Genomic DNA, 22,839 nt, shown 5'->3' on the forward strand with positions numbered 1-22,839 from the left:
TACTAAATAACCCAATAGATCACTGAAGAAATCAAAGAGGAAATCAAAACATACCTAGAGACAAATGACAATGAAAGCACAACAATCCAAAACCTATGGGATGCAGCAAGAGCAGTTCTAAGAGGGAAGTTTATAGCTATACAAACCTACCTTAAGAAACAAGAAAAATCTCAAATAAACAATCTAACCTTACACCTAAAGGAGCTAGAGAAAGAAGAACAAACAAAACCCAAAGTTAGCAGAAGGAAAGAAATCTTAAAGATCAGAGCAGAAATAAATGAAATAGAAACAAAGAAAACAATTGCAAAGATCAGTAAAGCTAAAAGCTTGTTCTTTGAGAAGATGAACAAAATTGATAAACCACTAGCCAGACTCATCAAGAAAAAGAGGGAGAGGACTCAAATCAATAAAATTAGAAATAAAAAAGGAGAAGTTACAATAGACACCGCAGAAATACAAAGCATCCTAAGAGACTACTTACTACAAGCAACTCTATGCCAATAAAATGGACAACATAGAAGAAATGGACAAATTCTTAGAAAGGTATAACCTTCCAAGACTGAACCAGGAAGAAATAGAAAATATGAACAGACCAAGTACAAGTAATGAAATTGAAGCTGTGATTAAAAATCTTCCAACAAACAAAAGTCCAGGACCAGATGGCTTCACAGGTGAATTCTATCAAACATTTAGAGAAGAGCTAACACCCATCCTTCTCAAACTCTTCCAAAAAATTGCAGAGGAAGGAACACTCCCAAACTCATTCTGTGAGACCACCATCACACTGATACCAAAACCAGACAAAGATACTACAAAAAAAGAAAATTGCAGACCAGATATCACTGATGAATATAGATGCAAAAATCCTCAACAAAATACTAGCAAACAGAATCCAACAACACATTAAAAGGATCATACCCCATGATCAAGTGGGATTTATCCCAGAGATGCAAGGATTCTTCAATATATGCAAATCAATCAGTGTGATACACCATGTTAACAAATTGAAGAATAAAAACCATATGATCATCTCAATAGATGCAGAAAAAGCTTCTGACAAAAGTCAACACCCATTTATGATAAAAACTCTCCAGAAAGTTGGCATAGAGGGAACCTACCTCAACATGATAAAGACCATATATGACAAACCCACAGCAAACATCATTCTCAATGGTGAAAAACTGAAAGCATTTCCTCTAAGATCAGGAACAAGACAAGGATATCCACTCTCACCACTATTACTCAACATAGGTTTGGAAGTCCTAGCCACGGCAATCAAAAAAGAAAAAGAAATGAATACAAATTGGAAAAGAAGAAGGAAAACTGTCACTGTTTGCAGATGACATGATACTATACATAGAGAATCCTAAAAATTCCACCAGAAAACTACTAGAGCTAATCAATGAATTTGGTAAAGTTGCAGGATACAAATTAATGCACAGAAATCTCTTGCATTCCTATACGCTGATGATGAGAAATCTGAAAGAGAAATTAAGGAAAGACTCCCATTTATCATTGCAACAAAAGGAATAAAATACCTAGGAGTAAACCTACCTAGGGAGACAAAAGACCTGTATGCAGAAAACTATAAGACAACTGATGAAAGAAATTAAAGATGATACCAACAGACAGAGAGATATACCATGGTCTCGGATTGGAAGAATCAATATTGTGAAAATGACTATACTACCCAGAGCAATCTACAGATTCAGTGCAATCCCTATCAAATTACCAATGGCTTTTTTTACAGAAGTAGAACAAAAAATCTTAAAATTTTATGGAGACACAAAAGACCCCGAATAGCCAAAGCAGTCTTGAGGGAAAAAAACAGAGCTGGAGGAATCAGACTCCCTGACTTCAGACTATACTATAAAGCTACATTAATCAAGACAATATGGTACTGGCACAAAAGCAGAAACATAGATCAATGGAACAAGATAGAAAGCCCAGAGATAAACCCATGCACCTATGGTCAACTAATCTATGACAAAGGAGGCAAGGGTATACAATGGAGAAAAGACAGTTTCTTCAATAAGTGGTGCTGGGAAAACTGGACAGCTACATGTAAAAGAATGAAATTAGAACACTCCCTAACACCATGCACAAAAATAAATTCAAAATGGATTTGAGACCGAAACTTAAGACTGGATGCTGTAAAACTCTTAGAGGAAAACATAGGAAGAACATTCTTCGACATAAATCACAGCAAGATCTTTTTTGATCCACCTCCTAGAGTAATGGAAATAAAAATAAACAAGTGGGACCCAATGAAACTTAAAAGCTTTTGCAAAGCAAAGGAAACCATAAACAAGACGAAAATACAACCCTCAGAATGGGAGAAAATATTTGCAAACAAATCAACGGACAAACAGTTGATCTCCAAAATATATAAACAGCTCATGCGGCTCAATATTAAAGAAACAAACAACCCAATCCAAAAATGGGCAGAAGACCTAAACAGACATTTCTCCAAAGAAGCCATACAGATGGCCAAGAAGCACATGAAAAGCTGCTCAACATCACTAATTATTAGAGAAATGCAAATCAAAACTACAATGAGATATCACCTCACACCGGTTAGAATGGGCATCATCAGAAAATTTACAAACCACAAATGCTGGAGAGGGTGTGGAAGAAAGGGAACCTTCTTGCACTGTTGGTAGGAATGTAAATTGATACAGCCATTATGGAGAACAGTATGGAGGTTCCTTAAAAAACTAAAAATAGAATTACCATATGATCCAGCAATCCCACTACGGGGCATATACCCAGAGAAAAACATAATTCAAAAAGACACATGCACCCCAGTGTTCATTGCAGCACTATTTACAATAGCCAGGTCATGGAAGCAACCTAAATGCCCATCAACGGACGAATGGATAAAAAAGATGTGGTACATATACCCAATGGAATATTATTCAGCCATAAAAAGGAATGAAATTGGGTCATGTTTTGAGACGTAGATGGATCTAGAGACTGTCATACAGAGTGAAGTAATTCAGAAAGAGAAAAACAAATATCATATATTAACGCATGTATGTGGCACCTAGAAAAATTGTACAGATGAACTGGTTTCCAGGGCAGAAGTTGAGACACATATGTAGAGAACAAACGTATGGACACCAAGGGCGGAAAGCTGCCGGGGGCGGGGCATGTGATGAATTGTGCTATTGGGATTGACATGTATGCACTGATGTGTATAAAATTGATGACTGATAAGATCCTGCTGTATAAAAAAATAAAATAAAATTCAAAAAGTAAAAAAAAAAAAAAAGAAGATACATGCACACCAGTGTGCACTGCAGCACTTTTTTACAACAGCCAGGACATGGAGCCAGCCTCAGTGTCCATCAACAGAGGAATGGATAAAGAAGATGTGGCACATATATACAATGGAATATTACTCAGCCATAAAAAAGAATGAAACAATGCCATTTACAGCAACATGGATGGACTTAGAGATTGTCATACTAAGTGAAGTAAGTTAGACAGAGGAAGACAGTATCATATGATATCACTTATATGTGAAATCTAAAAAAAGACTACAAGTGAACTTATCTGCAAAACAGAAATAGAGTTACAGATGTAGAAAATAAACTTATGGCTACCAGGTGGTAAGGGAGGAGGGGGATAAATTGGAAGATTGGGATTGACACGTACACACTACTATATATAAAATAGATAACTAATAAGGACTTACTGTATAGCACAGAGAACTCTACTCAATACTATGTAATGGCCTATATGGGAAAAGAATCTTAAAAAGATTGGATATGTGTGTATATATATATAACAGATTCACTTTGCTGTACACCTGAAACTAACGCAACATTGTAAGTCAACTATACCCCAATAAAATTTTTCTTTTTTAAGTATTCTTCATATGAAAAATGCAATAGGTTTTTCAGTGAAACCCATACATAAGAGTACCAATTATACAGTTGTCTGTTCTTGGTGGGAAAATCTAGCAGTTTTCTCACATGATTATCATATTCACAGAGATCATAACATTACATCTCAGACATCAGCATTGCAAAAATTGGGGAATAGTTGTTACAGATTCAATAACTTATCCAAAATGGCTCTTGTGCAAGGTATCAGTTTTACTTTCGCAGTTCCTCTTTGTAGTTAAGTCTCCACTCTAAGGTGGAGATTTTACCACATAAATTTTTTAAAATTTTATAGAAATATAAACATTTGATTTACACAGTTGTGTTAATTTCTGCTGTACGCAAAGTGACTCAGTTATATATATACTTTTTCATATTCTTTTCCATTATGGCTTATCACAGTGTATTAAATATTGTCCCCTGTGTTATACAGTAGGACCTTGTTGTTTATCCATCCTATATATACTAGTTTGCATCTGCTAATCCCAAACTCTCAATCCTTCCCTCCCCGACCCCCACCTCCTTGGCAACCACAAGTGTGTTCTGTATGTCTGTGAGTCTGTTTCTGTTACTTAGATATGTTCATTTGTGTCGTATTTTAGATTCCACATATAAGTTATTATCATATTGTATTTGTCTTTCTCTTTATGACTTACTCACTTAGTATGATAATCTCTAGTTGCATCCATGTTGCTGCAAATGGCATTATTTCATTCTTTTTTATGTCTGAGTAGTGTAGTATTTCATAGTGTGTAGATAGATAGGTAGATAGATAGATATACACACACACACACCATATCATCTTTATCCTTTCATCTGTCAGTGGACATTTAGTTTGTGGACCTTTAGGTTGTTTCCATGTCTTGGCTATTGTCAATGGTGCTGCTATGAACATAGCAGGTGCATGTATCTTTTTGGATTATAGTTTTGTATGGATACATGCCTAGGAGTGGGATTGCTAGATCATGTGGCAACTCTGTTTTTAGTTTTTTAAGGAACTGCCATACTGTTTTCCATAATAGCTGCACCAGTTTACCTTGCCACCAACAGTGTAAGAGGGTTCCCTTTTCACCACACCCTCCCCAACATTTATTGTTTGTAGACTTTTTATTTATGGCCATTCTGACTGGTGTGAGGTGGTACCTCATTGTAGTTTTGATTTGCATTTCTCCAATAATTAGCAATGATAAGCATCTTTTATCTGCCTATTGGCCATCTGTATATCTTCTTTGGAAAAATGTCTATTTGGGTCTTCTGCCCGTTTTTCGTTTGAGTTGTTTGGTTTTTTGTTACTGCGTTGTATGAGCTGTTTGTATATTTTGGAAATTCTTGTATCCTTCCACCTTGCTGAATTCGTTTACCAGTTTTAGTAGTTTTTGTGTGGAACCTCTAGGGTTTTCTTTTTTTTTTAATATAAATTTATTTATTTATTGGCTGCTTTGAGTCTTCATTGCTGTGTGCGGGCTTTCTCTAGTTGCGGCAAGCAGGGGCTACTCTTTGTTGCAGTGCATGAGCTTCTCATTGCGGTAGCTTCTCTTGCTGCGGAGCATGGGCTCTAGGCGCGCAGGCTTTAATAGATGTGGCACACTGGCTCAGTAGTTGTGGCTCACAGGCTCTAGAGCGCAGGCTCAGTAGTTGTGGCACATGGGCATAGTTGCTCCACGGCATTTGGAATCTTCCCGGACTAGGGCTCAAATCCATGTCCCCTGCATTGGCAGGCGGATTCTTAACCACTGCACCACCAGGGAAGTCCTAGGATTTTCTGTATATAGTATCATGTCATCTGCATCTAAGGACAATTTTACCAATTTGAATACCTTTTATTTCTTTTTCTTGTCTGATTGCTGTGGCTAAGACTTCCAATACTATGTTAAGATAAGTGGTAAGAGTGGGCATCCTTGTCTTGTTACACATTTTAGTGGGAAGCTTTCAGCTTTTCACTGTTGAGTATTATATTGACTCTGGGATTGTCATAAATAGCTTTTATTATGTTGATATATTCCCTCTGTACCCAGTTTGGTAAGAGTTTTTATCATGAATGGGTGTTGAACTTTATTGAATGCTTTTTCTGCATCTATTGAGTTGATCATGTGGTTTTTATCTTTTCTTTTTGTTGATGTGGTGTATCACATTGATTGATTTGAGTATGTTGAACCATTCTTGTGACTCTGGAATGAATCCAACTTGGTTATGGTGTATATCTCTTACCACATACATTTGTTCAGTGATTTCTGATTAAGTATCATTAATTTGATGTAAAATAAGGCCAATTTTATTTACATATATTGATATATACAGTATATTATTAATTAATATACAAAAATCTCCTTGTAATATGATTATAGCAACTAGAGCAACATGTTTCTAAGGGTTCAGAATCAGCTACTGGTTGGAAACCTTTATAAAAGTTTTAATTTACTTTTCTGTCAGAAGTATTTTATTGCCCTTATCAACTCATCTACAAAGATGAGGAACCAAAAGCCTTCCAACTCTCTGTCAAATTTCACATGGGAGACCTATAACTGTAGGAAAATCCTATTTTATTTTATTTCGTTTTTTTATTTCTTTTTATTTATTTTTTTTATTTACTTTTTGTGGTACGCGGGCCTCCCACTGTTGTGGCCTCTCCCGTTGCAGAGCATAGGCTCCGGACGCGCAGGCTCAGCGGCCATGGCTCACAGGCCCAGCTACTCCGCGGCATGTGGGATCTTCCCGGACCGGGGCACGAACCCGTGTCCCCTGCATCAGCAGGCAGACTCTCAACCACTGCGCCACCAGGGAAGCCCCATTTTGTTTCATTTTATTTGGCTGCGCTTGGTCTTCGTTGCGGCGCTTGGACTTGTCTAGTTTTGGCACCCGGGCTGTCTAGTTGTGGCCTGCAGACTCCAGAGCGCACGGGCTTGGTAGTTGTGGTGCACGGACTCTCTAGGTGTGGCGCGCCGGCTTAGTTGCCCCGCGGCATGTGGGATCTTAGTTCCCTGACCAAGGATCAGACCCGTGTCTCCTGAATTGGAATGCGGATTCTTAACCACTGGACCACCAGGGAAGTCCCTGTAGGAAAATCCTGTTACTTTAAAACCTCCATATTTGTCAGTGTTCCCGACCTGCCAAGAGTGACATTTCTTACTCCCTTTAAATTATGGGATTCCATAAGCCATAGAATAAATAGCAGGCCAGTTTCCTGAGAGGACTGTATAGGTATCATTTATGCTTATGAAGTGTACATCTTGTCCTTATTAGTGATCTTGTCATATGAAATTAAATAAGATTCTTCATGGTTACAAATTTGGTTTATCCAATTATATATCATACTGAACCTACATAATTTAACTACATGGTCATAAAAGGTATAGAAACCGTTAGGTAATAGAAAATTTATTTGTTGGTCTCTGCCCCCAGTTTCTGATACAGGACTCCTAAAATCCTTATAATTTCCTAAGGGATAGGAAAATTTAGGAGCGTCTCTTGTTCTAATATTTGTCTTTGACTCTATCCCTGAAACAGGGCTCCCAAAACCCTTGTAAATTCCTAAGTGATAAGAGCACTATGAGCATCTTTTTTTTTCTAAAAGGCATCTCTGGGTGGGCTCCTGGATGGCCCTTGGTCATCAGAAAGTCCAAGCCATGATTAGAAGTTTGGAATTTTCAGCCCCATCCTGCCATCCTCCAGAAAAGGGAGAGGGCCTGGAAATTTGAGCTAATAATTGATCATGCCTATGTTAGAAAGCCTCTATAAAATCCCAGTAGTGGGCTTCCCTGGTGGCGCAGTGGTTGAGAGTCCGCCTGCCGATGCAGGGGACGCGGGTTCGTGCCCCGGTCCGGGAGGATCCCACATGCCGCGGAGCGGCTGGGCCCGTGGGCCATGGCCGCTGGGCCTGCGCGTCCGGAGCCTGTGCTCCGCAGCGGGAGAGGCCACAGCAGTGAGAGGCCCGCGTACCGCAAAAAAAAAAAAAAAAAAAAAAAAAAAAATCCCAGTAGTACAGAATTCAGAGATCTTCCAGGTTGGTGAACAATTGGAGGTACAAGGAGAGTGACACACCCAGAGAGGTAATGGAGACTCTACACCTCTTCCCACATACTTTGCCTATGCATCTCTTCCATCTGGATGTTCACCTGTATCTTTTATCATAATCTTTAATAAGCTGGTAAACGTAAGTAAGTGTTTCCCTGAGTTCTGTGACTGGTGAACAGCTATAGCAAATTAATCAGACCTGAGAGAGGGGGTAATGGGGACCTCCAATTTGTAGGACATAAGTTGTGGATAAACTGGGGACTTACTATTTTCATTTGACATCTGAGGTAGAGTGGAGACAGACTTGTGAGACTGAGCCCTTAACCTGTGGGATCTGACAGTGTCTCCAGGTAGGTAGTGTTAGACTTGAGTTAAATTTTAGGACACCTAGCTGGTGTGAAGAGAATTGGTTGACGTAGTGAAAAACTTCCGCACATTTTATTACCAAAGGTGTCAGAAGGCAAGTGTTCTGTGTAAAAGTAAGGTGATACACAGGAAAGAAACTCACAGTAGGGAAGAACTGGGTGTTTTGCACATAGGAAGGAAAATGGGTTTTTCAAAATAGGAGCATAAAAAGAAGTTTACATTATATGTACACAGGCATACCTCAGAGACACTGCAGGTTCAATACCAGACCACTGCAATAAAGTGAATATTGAAATAAAGGGAGTCACACGGAGGTCTTGGTTTCCCAGCGCATGTGAAAGATATATTTACACTATACTGTAGTCTATTAAGTGTGCAATAGCATTATGTCTGAAAAAACAATGTACATGCCTTAATTAAAAAACACTTGATTGCCAAAAAGTGCTAGCCGTCATCTGAGTCTTCAGCGAGTTGTAATCTTTTTGCTGATAGAGGGCCTTGCCTCGACGTTGATGGCTGCTGACTGATCAGGGTGGTGGTTGCTGAAGGCTGGGGTGGGCTGAGGCAGTTTCTCAAGACAAGGCAGCAGTGCAGTTTGCTGCATCTTTGACTCTTCCTTTCATGAATGATTTCTCTGCAGCAGGCAGTACTTTTTTTTTTTTCTCTCATGCAGTGCTCTTTGACAGCATTTTACCCACAGAACTTCTTTCAAAATTGGAGTCAATCCTCTCAAACCCTGTCACTGCCTTAGCAACTAAGTTTATGTAATATTCTAAATCTTTTGTTGCCATTTCAACAAAATCTTCGCAGTGTCTTCACCAGGAGTAGATTCCATCTCAAGAAGCCACTTTCTTTGCTCATCCATACGAAGCAACTCCTCATCCGTGAAAATTTTACCACGAGAGTGCAGGAGTTCAGTCTCACATTCAGGCTCCCATTTCTAGTTCTCTTGCTATTTCCACCACATCTGCAGTTACTTCCTGCACTGAAGTCTTGAACCCCTCAAAGTCACCCATGAGGGCTGGAAACGACTTCCAAACTCCTGTTAATGTTGATATTTTGACCTCCTCCCGTGAACCACAAATGTTCTTAATGGCATCTAGAATCTTTTCCAGAAGGTTTTCAATTTCCTTTGCCCAGATCCATCAGAGGAATCATTATCTGTGGCAGCTGTAGCCTTATGAAATGTATTTCTTAAATAATAAGACTTGAATGTGGAAATTACTCCTTGATCCATGGGCTGCAGAGTGGATGTTATGCTAGCAGGCATGAAAACAACATTAATCTCGTTGTACATCTCCATCAGAGCTCTTGGATGACCAGGTGCATTGTCAATGAACAGTAATGTTTCGAAAGGAATCTTTTTTCCTGAGCAGTAGGTCTCAACAGTGGGCTTTGTCAACAGATGTGCTGTCGTCCAGGCTTTGTTGTTCCATTTGAAAGAGCAGAGGCAGAGTAGATTTATCATAATTCGAAAGGACCCTAGGATTTTTGGAATGGTAAATGAGCACTGGCTTCAACTTAAAGTCACTGGCTGCATTAGCCTCTAACAAGAGAGAGTCAGCCTGTCCTTTGAACCTTTGAGCCAGGCACTGACTTCTCTCTACATATGAAGTCCTAGATAGCATCTTCTTCCAGTATAAGGCTGTTTCATCTACATTGAAAATCTGTTGTTTAGTGTAGCCACCTTCATTAATGATCTTAGCTAGATCTTCTGGATAACTTGCTGTAGCTTCTACTTCAGCACTTGCTGCTTCACCTTGTACTTCGATGTTAAACCTCATGAAGCAACCTCTGCTAGCTTCAAATTTTTCTTCTGCAACTTCTTCACATCTCTCAGCCTTCATAGAACTGAAGAGAGTTAGGGCCTTGCTCTGGATTAGACTTTGGCTTATGGGAATGTTGTGGCTGGTTTGACCTTCTATCCAGACCACTCAGACTTTCTCCATGTCAGCAATAGGGCTGTTTTACTTTCTTATCATTTGTGTGTTCACTGGAGTAGCACTTTTAATTTCCTTGAAGAACTTTTCCTTTTCATTCACAGCTTGGCTAAATGGCGCAAGAGGTCTAGCTTTCGGCCTGTCTTGGCTTAAGGTGTTGCCTTCCTCACTAAGCTTAATCATTTCTAGCTTTTGATTTAAAGTGAGAGACGTGCGACTCTTCCTTTCACTTCAACTCTTGGAGGCCACTGTAGGGTTATTAGTTGGCCGAATTTCAGTATTGCTGTGTCTCAGGGGATAGGGAGGCCTGAGGAAAGGGAGAGAGACGGGTTTGGGGTGGGGGCGTGGGAGACGGGGGTGGGTGGGGATTGGCTAGCTGGTAGAGCAGTCAGAGCACATACAGCATTTATTAAGTTCACCGTCTTATATGGGCATGGTTTGAGCCTCCCCAAAACAATTACAAGAGTAACATCAGTGATCACTGATTATAGATCACCATAACAAATATAATAATAATGAAAAAGTTTGAAATATTGTGAGAATTACCAAAATGTGACACAGAGACAAGAAGTGAGAGAATGCCCTTGGAAAAATGGCACTGTAGACTTGCTCCAAGCAGGGTTGCCACAAAACTTTCAATTTGTAATTAAAAAAAACACAGTACCTGCAAAGTGCAGTAAAATAAGGTAAGATGTGACTGTATATATAATATTGTGAACAGTTTTTTAGGTTAGACCAATCAGCATGTATCTTCTTTTTTAAACAGAAATTTTATTAAGTTCTCCTGTAGGCTTATAATTTATATTAAGAACATTTACAGGATTTTTTTTTCTTAATTTAAGGCTTTGGAACAGTATACCAGTTAAAAAGTATTTAATTTCAGTGTGTACAGTGATCACCTAATAACTTCAGGGTTATATAGAAAGATTAAGAAGAAAGAAAAGGTCTTTATTATACACTCATTAAAATATATTTACTACAGTTAAATCAATTTTATAGTCCTAGGTAATTCTTATTTTGCTGATCTTGAGTTAAACTGTCTGCTTTCACAAAATCATTTGTTTCCTGGCTAAAAATTTCCTGGAAATTCTAGCTCTGTCCCTTTTTACAGTCTAACAAGTATCTGTTTAAGGTGATGCTATCAGTTATAACGTACAGGGAAATCTGTACCCATAATCTTATTGCCACTAGTATCATTAATCAAAAATAACTGAGATTGTCATTTACTGAGGGGTTTTTGATACTTCTTCCAGCAGTCTTAGTCATAAAGATTTAACCAAAAATTTCTCAGAGAATGAAAACATTATAGAAAGGTAAGACACTGACAATTCTCCATACTCTTCTAATGCATCCAGTAAAATATATGTTATGATTGTCACTAACTGACAAGGATTTCAAACCTAGGGGAAAAAAAAAAAGTTCTTGATAAAGAGGATAAAGTTTTTGACAGTTACTGTTCCAATCAAGTATAGGAACATTAGTGTACTTTTCTCCAGTCTTAAAAGTACACAGTGAGACTTCCTTGGTGACACAGTGGTTAAGAATCTGCCTGCCAGTGCAGGGGACACGGGTTCGATCCTTGGTCCGAGAAGATCCCATATGCCACGGAGCAACTAAGCCCGTGTGCCACAACTACTGAGCCTGCGCTCTAGGGCCCGCGAGCCACAAGTACTGAGCCGATGTGCCATAACTACTGAAGCCCACGCGCCTAGAGCCCGTGCTCCGCAACAAGAGAAGCCACCACAGTGAGAAGCCCACGCACCGCAAGGAAGAGTAGCCCCTACTTGCCACAACTAGAGAAAAGCCCATGCACAGCAGCAAAGACCCAATGCAGCCAAAAATAAATAATTTTTTTAAAAAAACAGCATTCACTTTATTAAAAAATAAAAAAATGTCAGGGACTTCCCTGGTGGTCCAGTGGTTAAGATTCTGCACTGCCACTGCAGGGGGCGAAGGTTCTATCCGTGGTCAGGGAAGTTCTGCAAGCCACACAGTATGGCAAAAAAATAAATTAAAAAAAAGCAAGTGTGGGAATAAGTCTTGGTGTGACTTACCAGCTGTCTGGGAAACTTCTAAGATAGTTTGAGTATAAAAGACATCTTAATAGTTTTATTAATTTGAGTTTTGGGCCTAGATTAGAGTTGACAAGGTTTGAAAATAAGATGATAAATACCTAAAGCCAAGAAATGACTGTAGACAATATTTAAGATAAACATAATAGCATTAATTGCATAATACCAATTAATGATTATTAGGAACACTAACTTTTTGTATTTTTCCTTAAATAATCATATATTTTTCTCCCATATGATGGTGGATTTGCCTGTTTTAATTAGATATCCTCTTATCCAAATGATAAATTATTAAAACTAATAATCTACCGAAGAGAGAGAAAGTTGGCCACAAATAGTGGATTGGTTACATTTATAAATAGAACATTGTGAAAGGCAAACTAACTTCTTTTGACAATAAAGACAAAAGAGTTTTTTTCATTTACACACTTAAACATAGCACTAGTAGTCTCATTTTTGCAACTTCAGCCATAGGCTAGAGTAAACACCTGTCACAGCAACTTTTTTTTTTTTTTTTTTTTACTGTCCAGCCTACTGTAAGTTACGGCAGTTTTGTATCTGAAATGACTACTCTTCATTCCTACAAGTATAAAGATTTTCTCCTGTGATTTGAACTGATAGTGGCACACAAATGAATACCACAGAAAATGCCAGGAATGTTCAGAATCTACAAGACAAACTGACAGAGACAACCAAATTCTCTCTCTTAATATACCACTCCTCAGAGCTCACACAGAATGGAGTATTTAAAACAATGAGAGAGCTTTCCATGTTGTTGTAACCAACAGGGAAATAAATGGTTATGTCTAAATTAGAACCAAAGTCAGACTTGGCTAAGAACTAGGAAAACAGTTTCTCACATGATTATCATATCCATAATGATGTCATGCATCTTAGGTATCAGCATTGCAAAATCAAGGATAAATTTGAGTTTTTTAGGGAATCAGTTGGTAATTGATAGGATATATTCAAGGTTTCATTTATTTGAGGGCGTAAAACTATGCAGGTGACCCTGAATTTTTTTGTGATTTTGCATGTCTGTTCACTTCAGGGTGCCAGATATTTTCTTTCGCGACTACTGCCCCCTATATGCTTGCTTACCCTGTTGGCACCAGGGTAAAATACCAGTTTTGCTTCCATTCCTTTGTTAGCTAAATGAAAACTTTTATGTTATTTCTTTAAGTAGTTTGGATATGTCTTGAATCTAGTAAGGTGTAGACCAAATTTTCTTTCATGCTGAGTGCTTGGTTCTAGACACAGTTGTTTTCTTGATCTATTTGACTTTGATGATGAAGAAATATAGTTTTTAGTTGGTTAAAAAATTCATCTTTGTGTTCACAATCATTTTTGAGGGCCACGTTTTTAAAATGAGAAAAGTGGTCTTTAGATATAAGTAGAACAGTCTAGCATCTTTCCTTTCCTTCTTTGTAACTGTCCCCCAAACTACTTACCACTGCCTTTAAACTTTTACATGACTTAGTTTCTAACTTTACCTGGACTGCTTCAGCCTCCTTTCATTTCTTCTAATTCTCCAATCTCATTTAAACTTTCGTCTTATACCAGCTATTTCCTCTGCCTGATCTTCCTCCATTTCCCAGATCCTCTCCTGAGTATCAGTAACATTTACATTTTAGCTTAATGTCACTTCCTTAGAAAAGCCTTCCCAAATTACTTGTTATTCATCACGTTTTAATTATTTGCCTAGCATTTATTATTTTCTGGGTTGTTTTTTTTTTTTTTTCATTTTCTTAGTTTTTCTTATTTCCTTATTGTATATCTACCCAAGTAAACTATCTTTTTCCCCAGTGTTTCTTAGTACTTGGAACAGGGCCTGGACTTAATGAGTGCTCAGTAATTGTTGAATAAATAAATGAATGATCCACTAGAAAGAACCAGTCTTCAAATAAGAACTAAAGATTCTATAAATAACTTCTTTGGGTCTCAATTTTCTCATCTGCAAAGTGTGTATTAACATACCTACTTGTTACAAGATATAATAGACTAGACTTGTTTTTTGAAAGGCAGTATGTCATAATTCATGAAAGAAATATATCCACCTTGCTTTATTTACTGGAACTTTAAGCCAAAATAAAATCAGAGTCGACTGAATGAGGCTCTCCTCTTTCTCATTTCCTTTTTCCTCCGTTTTTTTCCCTTCCTTTCATGTATCTGTGAAATCTCTTCAGGTTTTGATCTCATAACAAACATTAGGAACGCAGACCCAGTAAGATGAGTGGAAGAGGTAAAAGCTGATGGGACATGGTGGACTAAAATAAAAAGAATAGTAAATGAATAGGAGTTTAGCAAGAAACTAAGGTTTTCATCTTGAATCTCCTTGCCAGCTACAAAAATTAAAGCAAGTCAGTTAGCTTTGTAGAGCATCAGTTTTCAAATCTGTAAACTAGAGTTAACATTTCTTACCTACTTCACGGGATTGACATAAATGATAATGTGTGAAAGTACTTTATAAACTATAAATCACTAACCAAATATAAGGCAGTCATTATGATCAGATCTGAAATTTAGGTTCCTTCTGCAAAACTGTTGGAGAATGCTAGTGCATTGGAGATGCATTGGAGAATGCATCTTATGTATAATTCCTAAAAGACAATTTCAGAAATTCGGATTTTAAAAATATACGAAAATACATAGTATCCCTCCCCCCCAAAAACATGGGTTTAAGGTTTAAGCCACTGTTAAAACAAATACTCTTTTTTTCCCCTATTCACAATTTTATTTACAAACCAGATATGTATATAAGTCAACTATTTTTGACATGTAGAAGAAGTTACACAAAATAGTTCATGCACATAAACCATTTGTTATTGTTAATTTTCTTTGTCCCTTTTTATAAGAGTCACATGAAATGACTAGTTTGGGATCAGAATTATAGAAAAATAACATACTTTTGTAGCTACACTTTAAAATAATTATCACTCTAAATTGTGAATTTGGAATTTTCCTTACTTTATGAAATCTTATCTATAGCTCAATTGGATTACATAAACATTTTTTAATTAATTAAAGCCCTCCAGTATTTTTGCATAAATTACTGTGAAGCCAAGTTCATTCCTTATTATATTTATAAAGGTGATTTTTAACTCAAAATAGTATCGCATTCTCTTAAATTGAGTATAATTGACCTACAACACTATGTTAGTTCCAGAGGTACAACATAGTGATTCGATATTTCTACACATTACAAAATGATCACCACTAAAACAAATATTCGATAGAGTGATTTTTTTTTTTTCTATTTTACCACAAGAGGAAATTTCATTGCCTCTCACTGTTTTCCATTCTTTTCTAATCACAGCCCAAAGAGCCGATTGATCCAATTAAAGAAAGAGAAGCTGGAATACACTCCGGGAGAGCATGAATATGGATTATTCCCAGCCCCCATTCATGTCGGTGAGTACTCAGTATACACAATATATTACTGAGAGGAAATGGTATTTCTTGAGTTTGGGTGAAATGTCTTTGTGTTCTTATTATTTCTACATCTCCAGTGGGGTCAAGTCGTTACCATTTAATTATAGGTACTCTGAAGAATTTTGCAAACCCTTTTGCCGTCTAGGGGTCAAAATGACGTAAATCTTATTCACCGGAGTTTCAATAAACACTATATCTGTAACATTTGATTCTCTAAGTAAATCATCTAGGAAAACCCAACTATTCATTACTTCAGTTTCAAGTGTTTTCTGTGTTCAAAGGGAGATGATTTGTGGATATGTAATAATCAAAGGAAAAGGGCCCACTGCTTTTTCTGATCGTTTATATGCTTGAAAATTGATCAAGATTTATCTCTCTATTTATTTTTGGAGAAAATTCAAGTCTTTGTTTAGCATTTCAATAATAATACCTTCCAGGATCATACTGTTGAGCTTATCAGATAAGTAAAGTGTACCTAGAAGGCATCCTGGATTTCCTGGATTGGCCTCATCCAATCCATCTACAAGTTCTGTTATTTTCGTCCTTGAAATATATCCTACTTCTCTTCAAATTCCATTGTCATTATTCAAGTCCATGCCACTATTATCTTTTGCTCAGGCCATTGCAATAGCTTTCTAAAAGATCTGTCCACTTCCATTCTTGCTCCCTTCCAATCTACTCTCCACACAGTAAAAAGGGAAATGATTTTATAACTTAAACTAAATCGTACTTAAAACCTTTCAGTGTTCACCATTAAACTATAAACTCCTTACCCCAACTCTTGGGAATGATCTGGTTCCTGACTACCTCATTTTTCTGCCTCTGTTGTTTCCCATATTTCCCTTATAATCACTGTATTGTGTGTCATGCTGGCCTTCTTTCAGATTCTAGACCATACCAAACTCTTTCCAACCAAAAGATTATTATGCTTATTATTACCATTGCCTGCAAAGCTCTTCTTCAAACTTCCCATGGTGGATTTCTTCTCATCCTTTGAGGATGAGCTAAATGTCAGTACCAGCTTAAATATTATTTTCTTTAAAATTTTTTTGCTGATTATCCTACAAAAGAGGGTTCCTTCCTCTATATCAAGTCTGTATCAGAGCACCCTGTTTACTTCTTTCTGTAATCTATAATTACTATATTTGTTTACTCATTTAGTAATGTCTCCTCCACCAGATTATAAGCTCTAGGAGCACAGGATCATTTGTCTTTCTTATTCTCCTTTGATTTCCCCATGCTTCGTACATAATAGAAGTTTAACAAATATTGGTTATACAGTGAAAGAAAAGGAGAAATTAGAATACATAATTGAATATAGGATGAGAATTTTTTTTTCCAGGAACAGCTTATTTGTGTAGTAGATGTTGATCCAGTGCTTTTAGTGTTCTCTTCAACTATGACTCTTGACTCTCTTGACTATGGGGCTTTTCTGTGTGTTATGATTATCTAGTTCCTTTTTTCTCCCTAGAGGGCCCAGCACCAGCAATGTATTTAAAGCAACAGGGGTAGACAAGTTCTGCAATAGAGATTTGTTTGCTTTAATTATTCTGTATTGGGTGGCTAGAGAATAGTTTAAGTACAACAAGCATTACAAGGTTTAATTCTCAGCTAGATAACTGTACTATTGCTTACTTAAAAAAGGTAAGAGTAAATTCCGTATTCTCTGGGCTTAGTGCCAAAGCTCTTTTGAAAGAGCCTTTTGTTTTTAGTAGTGAGGTCATAGCAGTGGAAGAAGGTTCTCAGCAGATTTAGCTATTTCCTAGAACGTGCTAATGATAAATAGGCTTTGAAAATAAGAGGTAATTTTAAAAATTCTGTGTAAAGGAAAACATGACCATTTTGGTCTCACTGGTTTTGCTCTGGATGGGAAATTGGCTAATTCATAACTCAAATTTTGGAAAGAAGCTCTGACTATTCAAGGGGGTGATAGAGTCAGTTAATTCCAAGGGAGATGAGATGAATAATGGATAGGCCAATATTTCTGTCACATATCTGGCATGAATAGTGGTTAAGAGGTCCAGAATGGAAATCCCTTAATTTAAATAAAGGTTTTCTCTCTCTAAATCCCCACTTTAGTCTCTTACTAAGACTAATCTGTACTCAGTGGTCTGCAAATTAAGTAAATAATGGAAAAACCTATCCAAGTAGTGGGCCTTTTTTCTTGTGAAACAAGACATAAAATCAGGCTGTTACAAGATAAAAATTTTTTTTCTGGACAGTGCTGTTTTGTTGTTTAGATAATAATTTATGATTAGGATAGGGAGGGAGGCCAGTCAGCTGTTTCAAACAGGTCACTTCCAGTATCATGTAAACAAAGAGCCTGACTTTGAGTCAGCCAGACCTAGGTTCATCTCTGTCTTTGCGATATTAGTTATGTGAATAAAATAGTTATACAGATAAAATAATAATGCATCTTATCAATGGAGTCATTCAGTAAATGGAAGGTAATACTTATTTTTTAATTTTTAATGAAATCAGGTTTCTTTATCTCTTTAGAGAAATGCACTTCAAAAAAATTTACTTTTTATGATAAATACTCATTTATCAAACTGTATATTATACCTTTACATTCTTAGTCAATTGATTTTTTACAACAGTGCCACAACAGTTCAATGAGGAAAGCATGGTCTTTTCAACAGATGGTTACTGTGATAGCTGAATATGCACATACAAAAGGATAAAGTAATTCAAAATGGATCATCAACCTAAATATAAGAGCTAAAATTATAAAACTCTTAGAAGGAAAGCATAAGAGTAAATCTTTGTGACCTTGGACTAGGTAATAATTTCTTAGGTGTCTGACACCAAAATCATGTACAACAAAAGAAAAAAAGAGACAAATTGAACTTCATCAATATTTAAAACTTTTGTGCTTCAAAGAACACCATCAAGAAGCTGAAACAACCCACAGAAAGGGAGAAGCATTTTCAAATCATATATCAAGTAAGAGACTTGTATCCAGAAACCCATATATATAAAGAACTGTTATAATTCAATAATAAAAAGACAAACAACAGAATCTTTTCAAGAGTAAATGATTTGAATTGATCTTTCTCCAGAAAAAGATATAGAAAGGGTCAATAAGCACATGAAAAGATGCTCAACATCATTAGTCATTAGGGAAATGGATCTCAAAACCATAATGAGATTATCACTTCACACCCACTGGGATGGCTTTAATTAAAGGATTAAAGAGGGTGTGAAGAAACTGGAACCCTCATACATTGCTGGTAAGAATGTGAAGTGGTGTAAACCTCTTTGGGAAACATTTTAGTAGTTCCCAACAAGTTAATCACAGATTTAATATAAGACCTAGCAATACTGCTGCTTAGATACATACCCAAAAGAATTGAAAACATACATCCAAAGGACTTCCCTAGTGGTCCAATGGTTAGGATCCTGTGCTTCCACTTGGGGCGGGGGGAGGGGTGTATGATCCCTGGTCAGGGAACTGGAATCTCGCATGCTGTGTGTAAACAAAATGTGATATATCTGCACAAAGGAATGTTATTGGGCAATAACAAGAAATTAAGTACTGAGACATGTGACAACATGGGTGAACCGTGAAAACATTATGCTTTGTGAAAGAAGACAGTCACAAAAAAAAAAAAGACAGTCACAAAACACCACGTGTTTTATGATTCCATTTTTATGAAATGTCCAGAATAGGCAAATACATAGAAACACAAAGTAGATGAATGGTTTCCAGGGACTGGGGGTAGGGGAGAATGTGGAGTGACTGCTAATGGGTACAAGGTTTCTTTTGGGGATGACGAAAATGTTCCCAAATAATGTTGATTATATTAGTCAGAGGTCTCCAAGGAAACAACCAATAAGATATATAGGGAGAAAGGTTTATTTTAAGGACTTGGCTTACGCAATTGTGGAGGCTAGCAAGTCCAAAATCTGCAAGGTAGGCTGGCAGCATGGAGACCCAGGAAAAAGTTGATCTTGCAGCTCAAGGAGTCTGAAGGCAGTCTACTGACAGAATTCACTCTGTGGAAGTCAGTCTTTATTCTTTTGAGTCCTTCATCTGATTGGATGAATTCTACCCACATTATGGAGAATAATCTGCTTTCCTTGGAATCTTTTGATTTGCATGTTAATCTCATCCAAAAAATACTTTGACAGACACATCTAGAATCATGTTTAACCAAATATCTGGGTACTGTGATCCAGCCAAGTTGACACATAAAATTAACCATCCTGTAGTGATGGCTACACACTCCATATACTAAAACCCACTGAATAGTACATTTTAAAAAGTTGAATTTTATGGTATGTGAATTTTGCCCCAATAAAGCTGTAATTTTGAAAATGTATATTATATTTATGTTGGTTTAGTCAGGCATATATTTATAAAAATTACAGTGATTATACAATGCAAAAGAAAATTTTTAATGCTTTGAGCTTTATGTTCACAGCTACTTTTAGTGTTAAACACTTTTTTGTAGAGTAGGAGGATAGATTGTTCAATAAAAGAATTTCAAGCAAAAAAAAATACAATATTAAGATAAAATTCCCCAGAATAAGTGAAATAGAAATAATGTTCAAGGATAAAAAGAAATGATTTAATTTTCTAAATGTTAAAGAAGGGAGTATTCCTTTTTTAATGAATAGTGATAAGTATTAAATCCCTATGGTATGCAGTTTCATCATTTTTAAACGCTGTAACCAAATATTACATCATTTGCAACTGTTTAAACTTTACATTTAAAAATGCATAAGGGAGGGCTTCCCTGGTGACGCAGTGGTTGAGAATCCGCCTGCCGATGCAGGGGACACGGGTTCGTGCCCCGGTCCGGGAAGATCCCACATGCCGCGGAGAGGCTGGGCCCGTGAGCCATGGCCGCTGAGCCTGCGCGTCCGGAGCCTGTGCTCCGCAACGGGAGAGGCCCGCGTATTGCAAAGGAAAAAAAAAAAAAAAAGAAAATGCATAAGGGGATTCATAGTTTTTCAAAAATCTTCTGGGGAGTATGAGAGCAAGAAAAATGAAGACATAGGCTTTCACATTTGGCTTCTGGCATCAGTTAGGCCTTGAGTCAAATTCCACCTCCAACAATTACTAGCTGTGTGATCCTGGGCAACTTGACACATCTCAAGGCCTCAAATTCTTTTTTTTTTTTTTTTTTTAAGGCCTCAAATTCTTTAGTGTAAAATAGAAATTAATATGAATATTAAATAAAATAATGCATGTAAAATACTTAGCACAGTACCTAACAGAGTAATCATTCAATAACTGGTAATTACTGAATTGAAGCTGTTTTTGCAGTAGACTTATCAGTCAACAAGAATCCATTACTTAGTATGTAGGCCCTTCTTTTTACTCTGACAGTTGTTGTGAAATATATCGTGATACCCTTTTCTGGTGAGCTCAGAAAAGAATTCAGAATCCTTCTCAACATAGCTTTTGTCATTTGCCCCTACAAGTCATTCAGACTTAGGCCAAATCTTGACTGCTTTTCCTGATACAGTGGAAAGAACATAGGCCTTATGTGCAGAAAAGAATTAAAATAGCAGACCTAAGACTTCTATTCTTAGAAAGTCCTGCTTACAAGGTTGGCCATTAGCTGGCATCTGGAAACTTGAATAGTAAATAGTTCCCTCTATTATAAAACTTTCCCTAGATGGTAAGAGAGTCTTTACTGTGCCTACCATGTATAAACTGTATGGTTTCTGCTGAACACTTGGTTTCATTCAAAGAGAATGGAATTTTGGTACATCCTAGGTAGAGGGTACCTAAATGACCAGCCACCAATTAAAACCTTGGGTGCTGAGTTTCTAATGAGCTCTCTTGTTAGCCAACATTTTACACGTATCGTCACAGTACATTGCCAAAGATTGCATCTTGCATGACTCTACTGAGAGAGGACTTTTGTAAACTTGTGCCTGGTTCCCTCCAGATTTTGCCCAATGTATTTTTTCTCTTTATGGATTTTGCTTTGTGTCTTTTTGCTATACTAAAATATAGCCATGAGTCTGACTATATGCTGAGTCCTGTGAGTCACCAGACCTGAAGGTGGTCTTGGGGACCCTCAACACACCTTGGAATCAAACACAAGAGACTCCTCTTTTCATTTCACACTCTTGTAGCTAAGTGATCTTGAACAAGTTAATTATCTACTCTACATCTCAGCATCTTCACCTATATGTTGAGACTGTTTCCAACCTGAGTTGTGAGGATTAAATGATACTTATTTTGAAATAATTAACACAGAGTGGATACCCCCTCCCCTTGGTTTACTATGACCAAGTAAAGTTGTCCCTCTGTATCCGTGGGGTATTGGTTCCAGGAGCCTCCTCAGATATTAAAATCCAAGGATGTTCAAGTCCCTTATATAAAATGGTGTAGTATTTGCATATAACCTACACACATCCTCCTGTAGACTTTTAATCATCTCTAGATTACTTATAATGCTGTGTATATAGTTAGCAGCACTGGGAAAATTCAAGTTTTGCTTTTTGGAATTTTCTGGAATTTTTTAAAATTTATTTTTGATCCACGTTTGGTTGAATCCATAGATGCCTAGAACCCACAGATATGGAGGACTGACTGTACTCAATGTCAATGAGAAGAGTAAAGCCATCCCACTTATTTCTAGAAAACTGGTAGATGATAATGAACAGAAATCAGTAAAATATTAAACAGACAATAAGGGAACAAAGATTTGAAAATAGCAACAAAATTAATAACCTCTCGCTGCACTGATCAAGACAAAGGAAGAGGTAACACAATTTGCCAGTATCCATACTAATGGTCCTACAGTCATTAAGAGGCTAATAATATAAATAACTTTATGCCAATACGTTTAACAATATATGAAATGGGCAAATTCCTTACAAAATACAACTTATAAATGAAATTAAACATCTGAATATCCTATAATTGTTTAAAGAAATTGAGTTCCTTACTAAATCTTTCACATGAAAAATTCCAGAACTGGGGCTTCCCTGGTGGCGCAGTGGTTAAGAGTCCACCTGCCAATGCAGGGTACACGGGTTCGAGCCCTGGTCCGGGAAGATCTCACATGCCGCGGAACAGCTAAGTCTGCGCACCACAACTACTGAGCCTGCGCTCTAGAGCCCATGAGCCACAACTCCTGAGCCTGTGTGCCACAACTACTG

The 22,839-nt window shown here is 37.2% G+C and overlaps 1 protein-coding gene and 1 pseudogene across 5 annotated transcripts in view; one reads left to right on the forward strand and one right to left on the reverse strand.

Annotated features, from left to right (window-relative positions):
• Positions 1 to 22,839, forward strand: part of ASH1L (ASH1 like histone lysine methyltransferase) — a 214,309-nt gene that overhangs the window by 130,341 nt on the left and 61,129 nt on the right. For all 5 annotated transcript variants that reach the window (XM_033414639.2, XM_033414638.2, XM_004284597.4 and 2 more), the window contains one exon: positions 15,596 to 15,690. In XM_033414639.2, coding sequence (XP_033270530.1) covers positions 15,596 to 15,690 — 95 coding nt within the window. The remainder of the gene's footprint in view (positions 1 to 15,595; positions 15,691 to 22,839) is intronic.
• Positions 7,643 to 13,171, reverse strand: LOC125965667 (tigger transposable element-derived protein 1-like; annotated as a pseudogene).

The sequence above is a fragment of the Orcinus orca genome, chromosome 1 (assembly GCF_937001465.1).
Source record: "Orcinus orca chromosome 1, mOrcOrc1.1, whole genome shotgun sequence".
In the NCBI taxonomy this organism is placed as follows: domain Eukaryota; kingdom Metazoa; phylum Chordata; class Mammalia; order Artiodactyla; family Delphinidae; genus Orcinus; species Orcinus orca.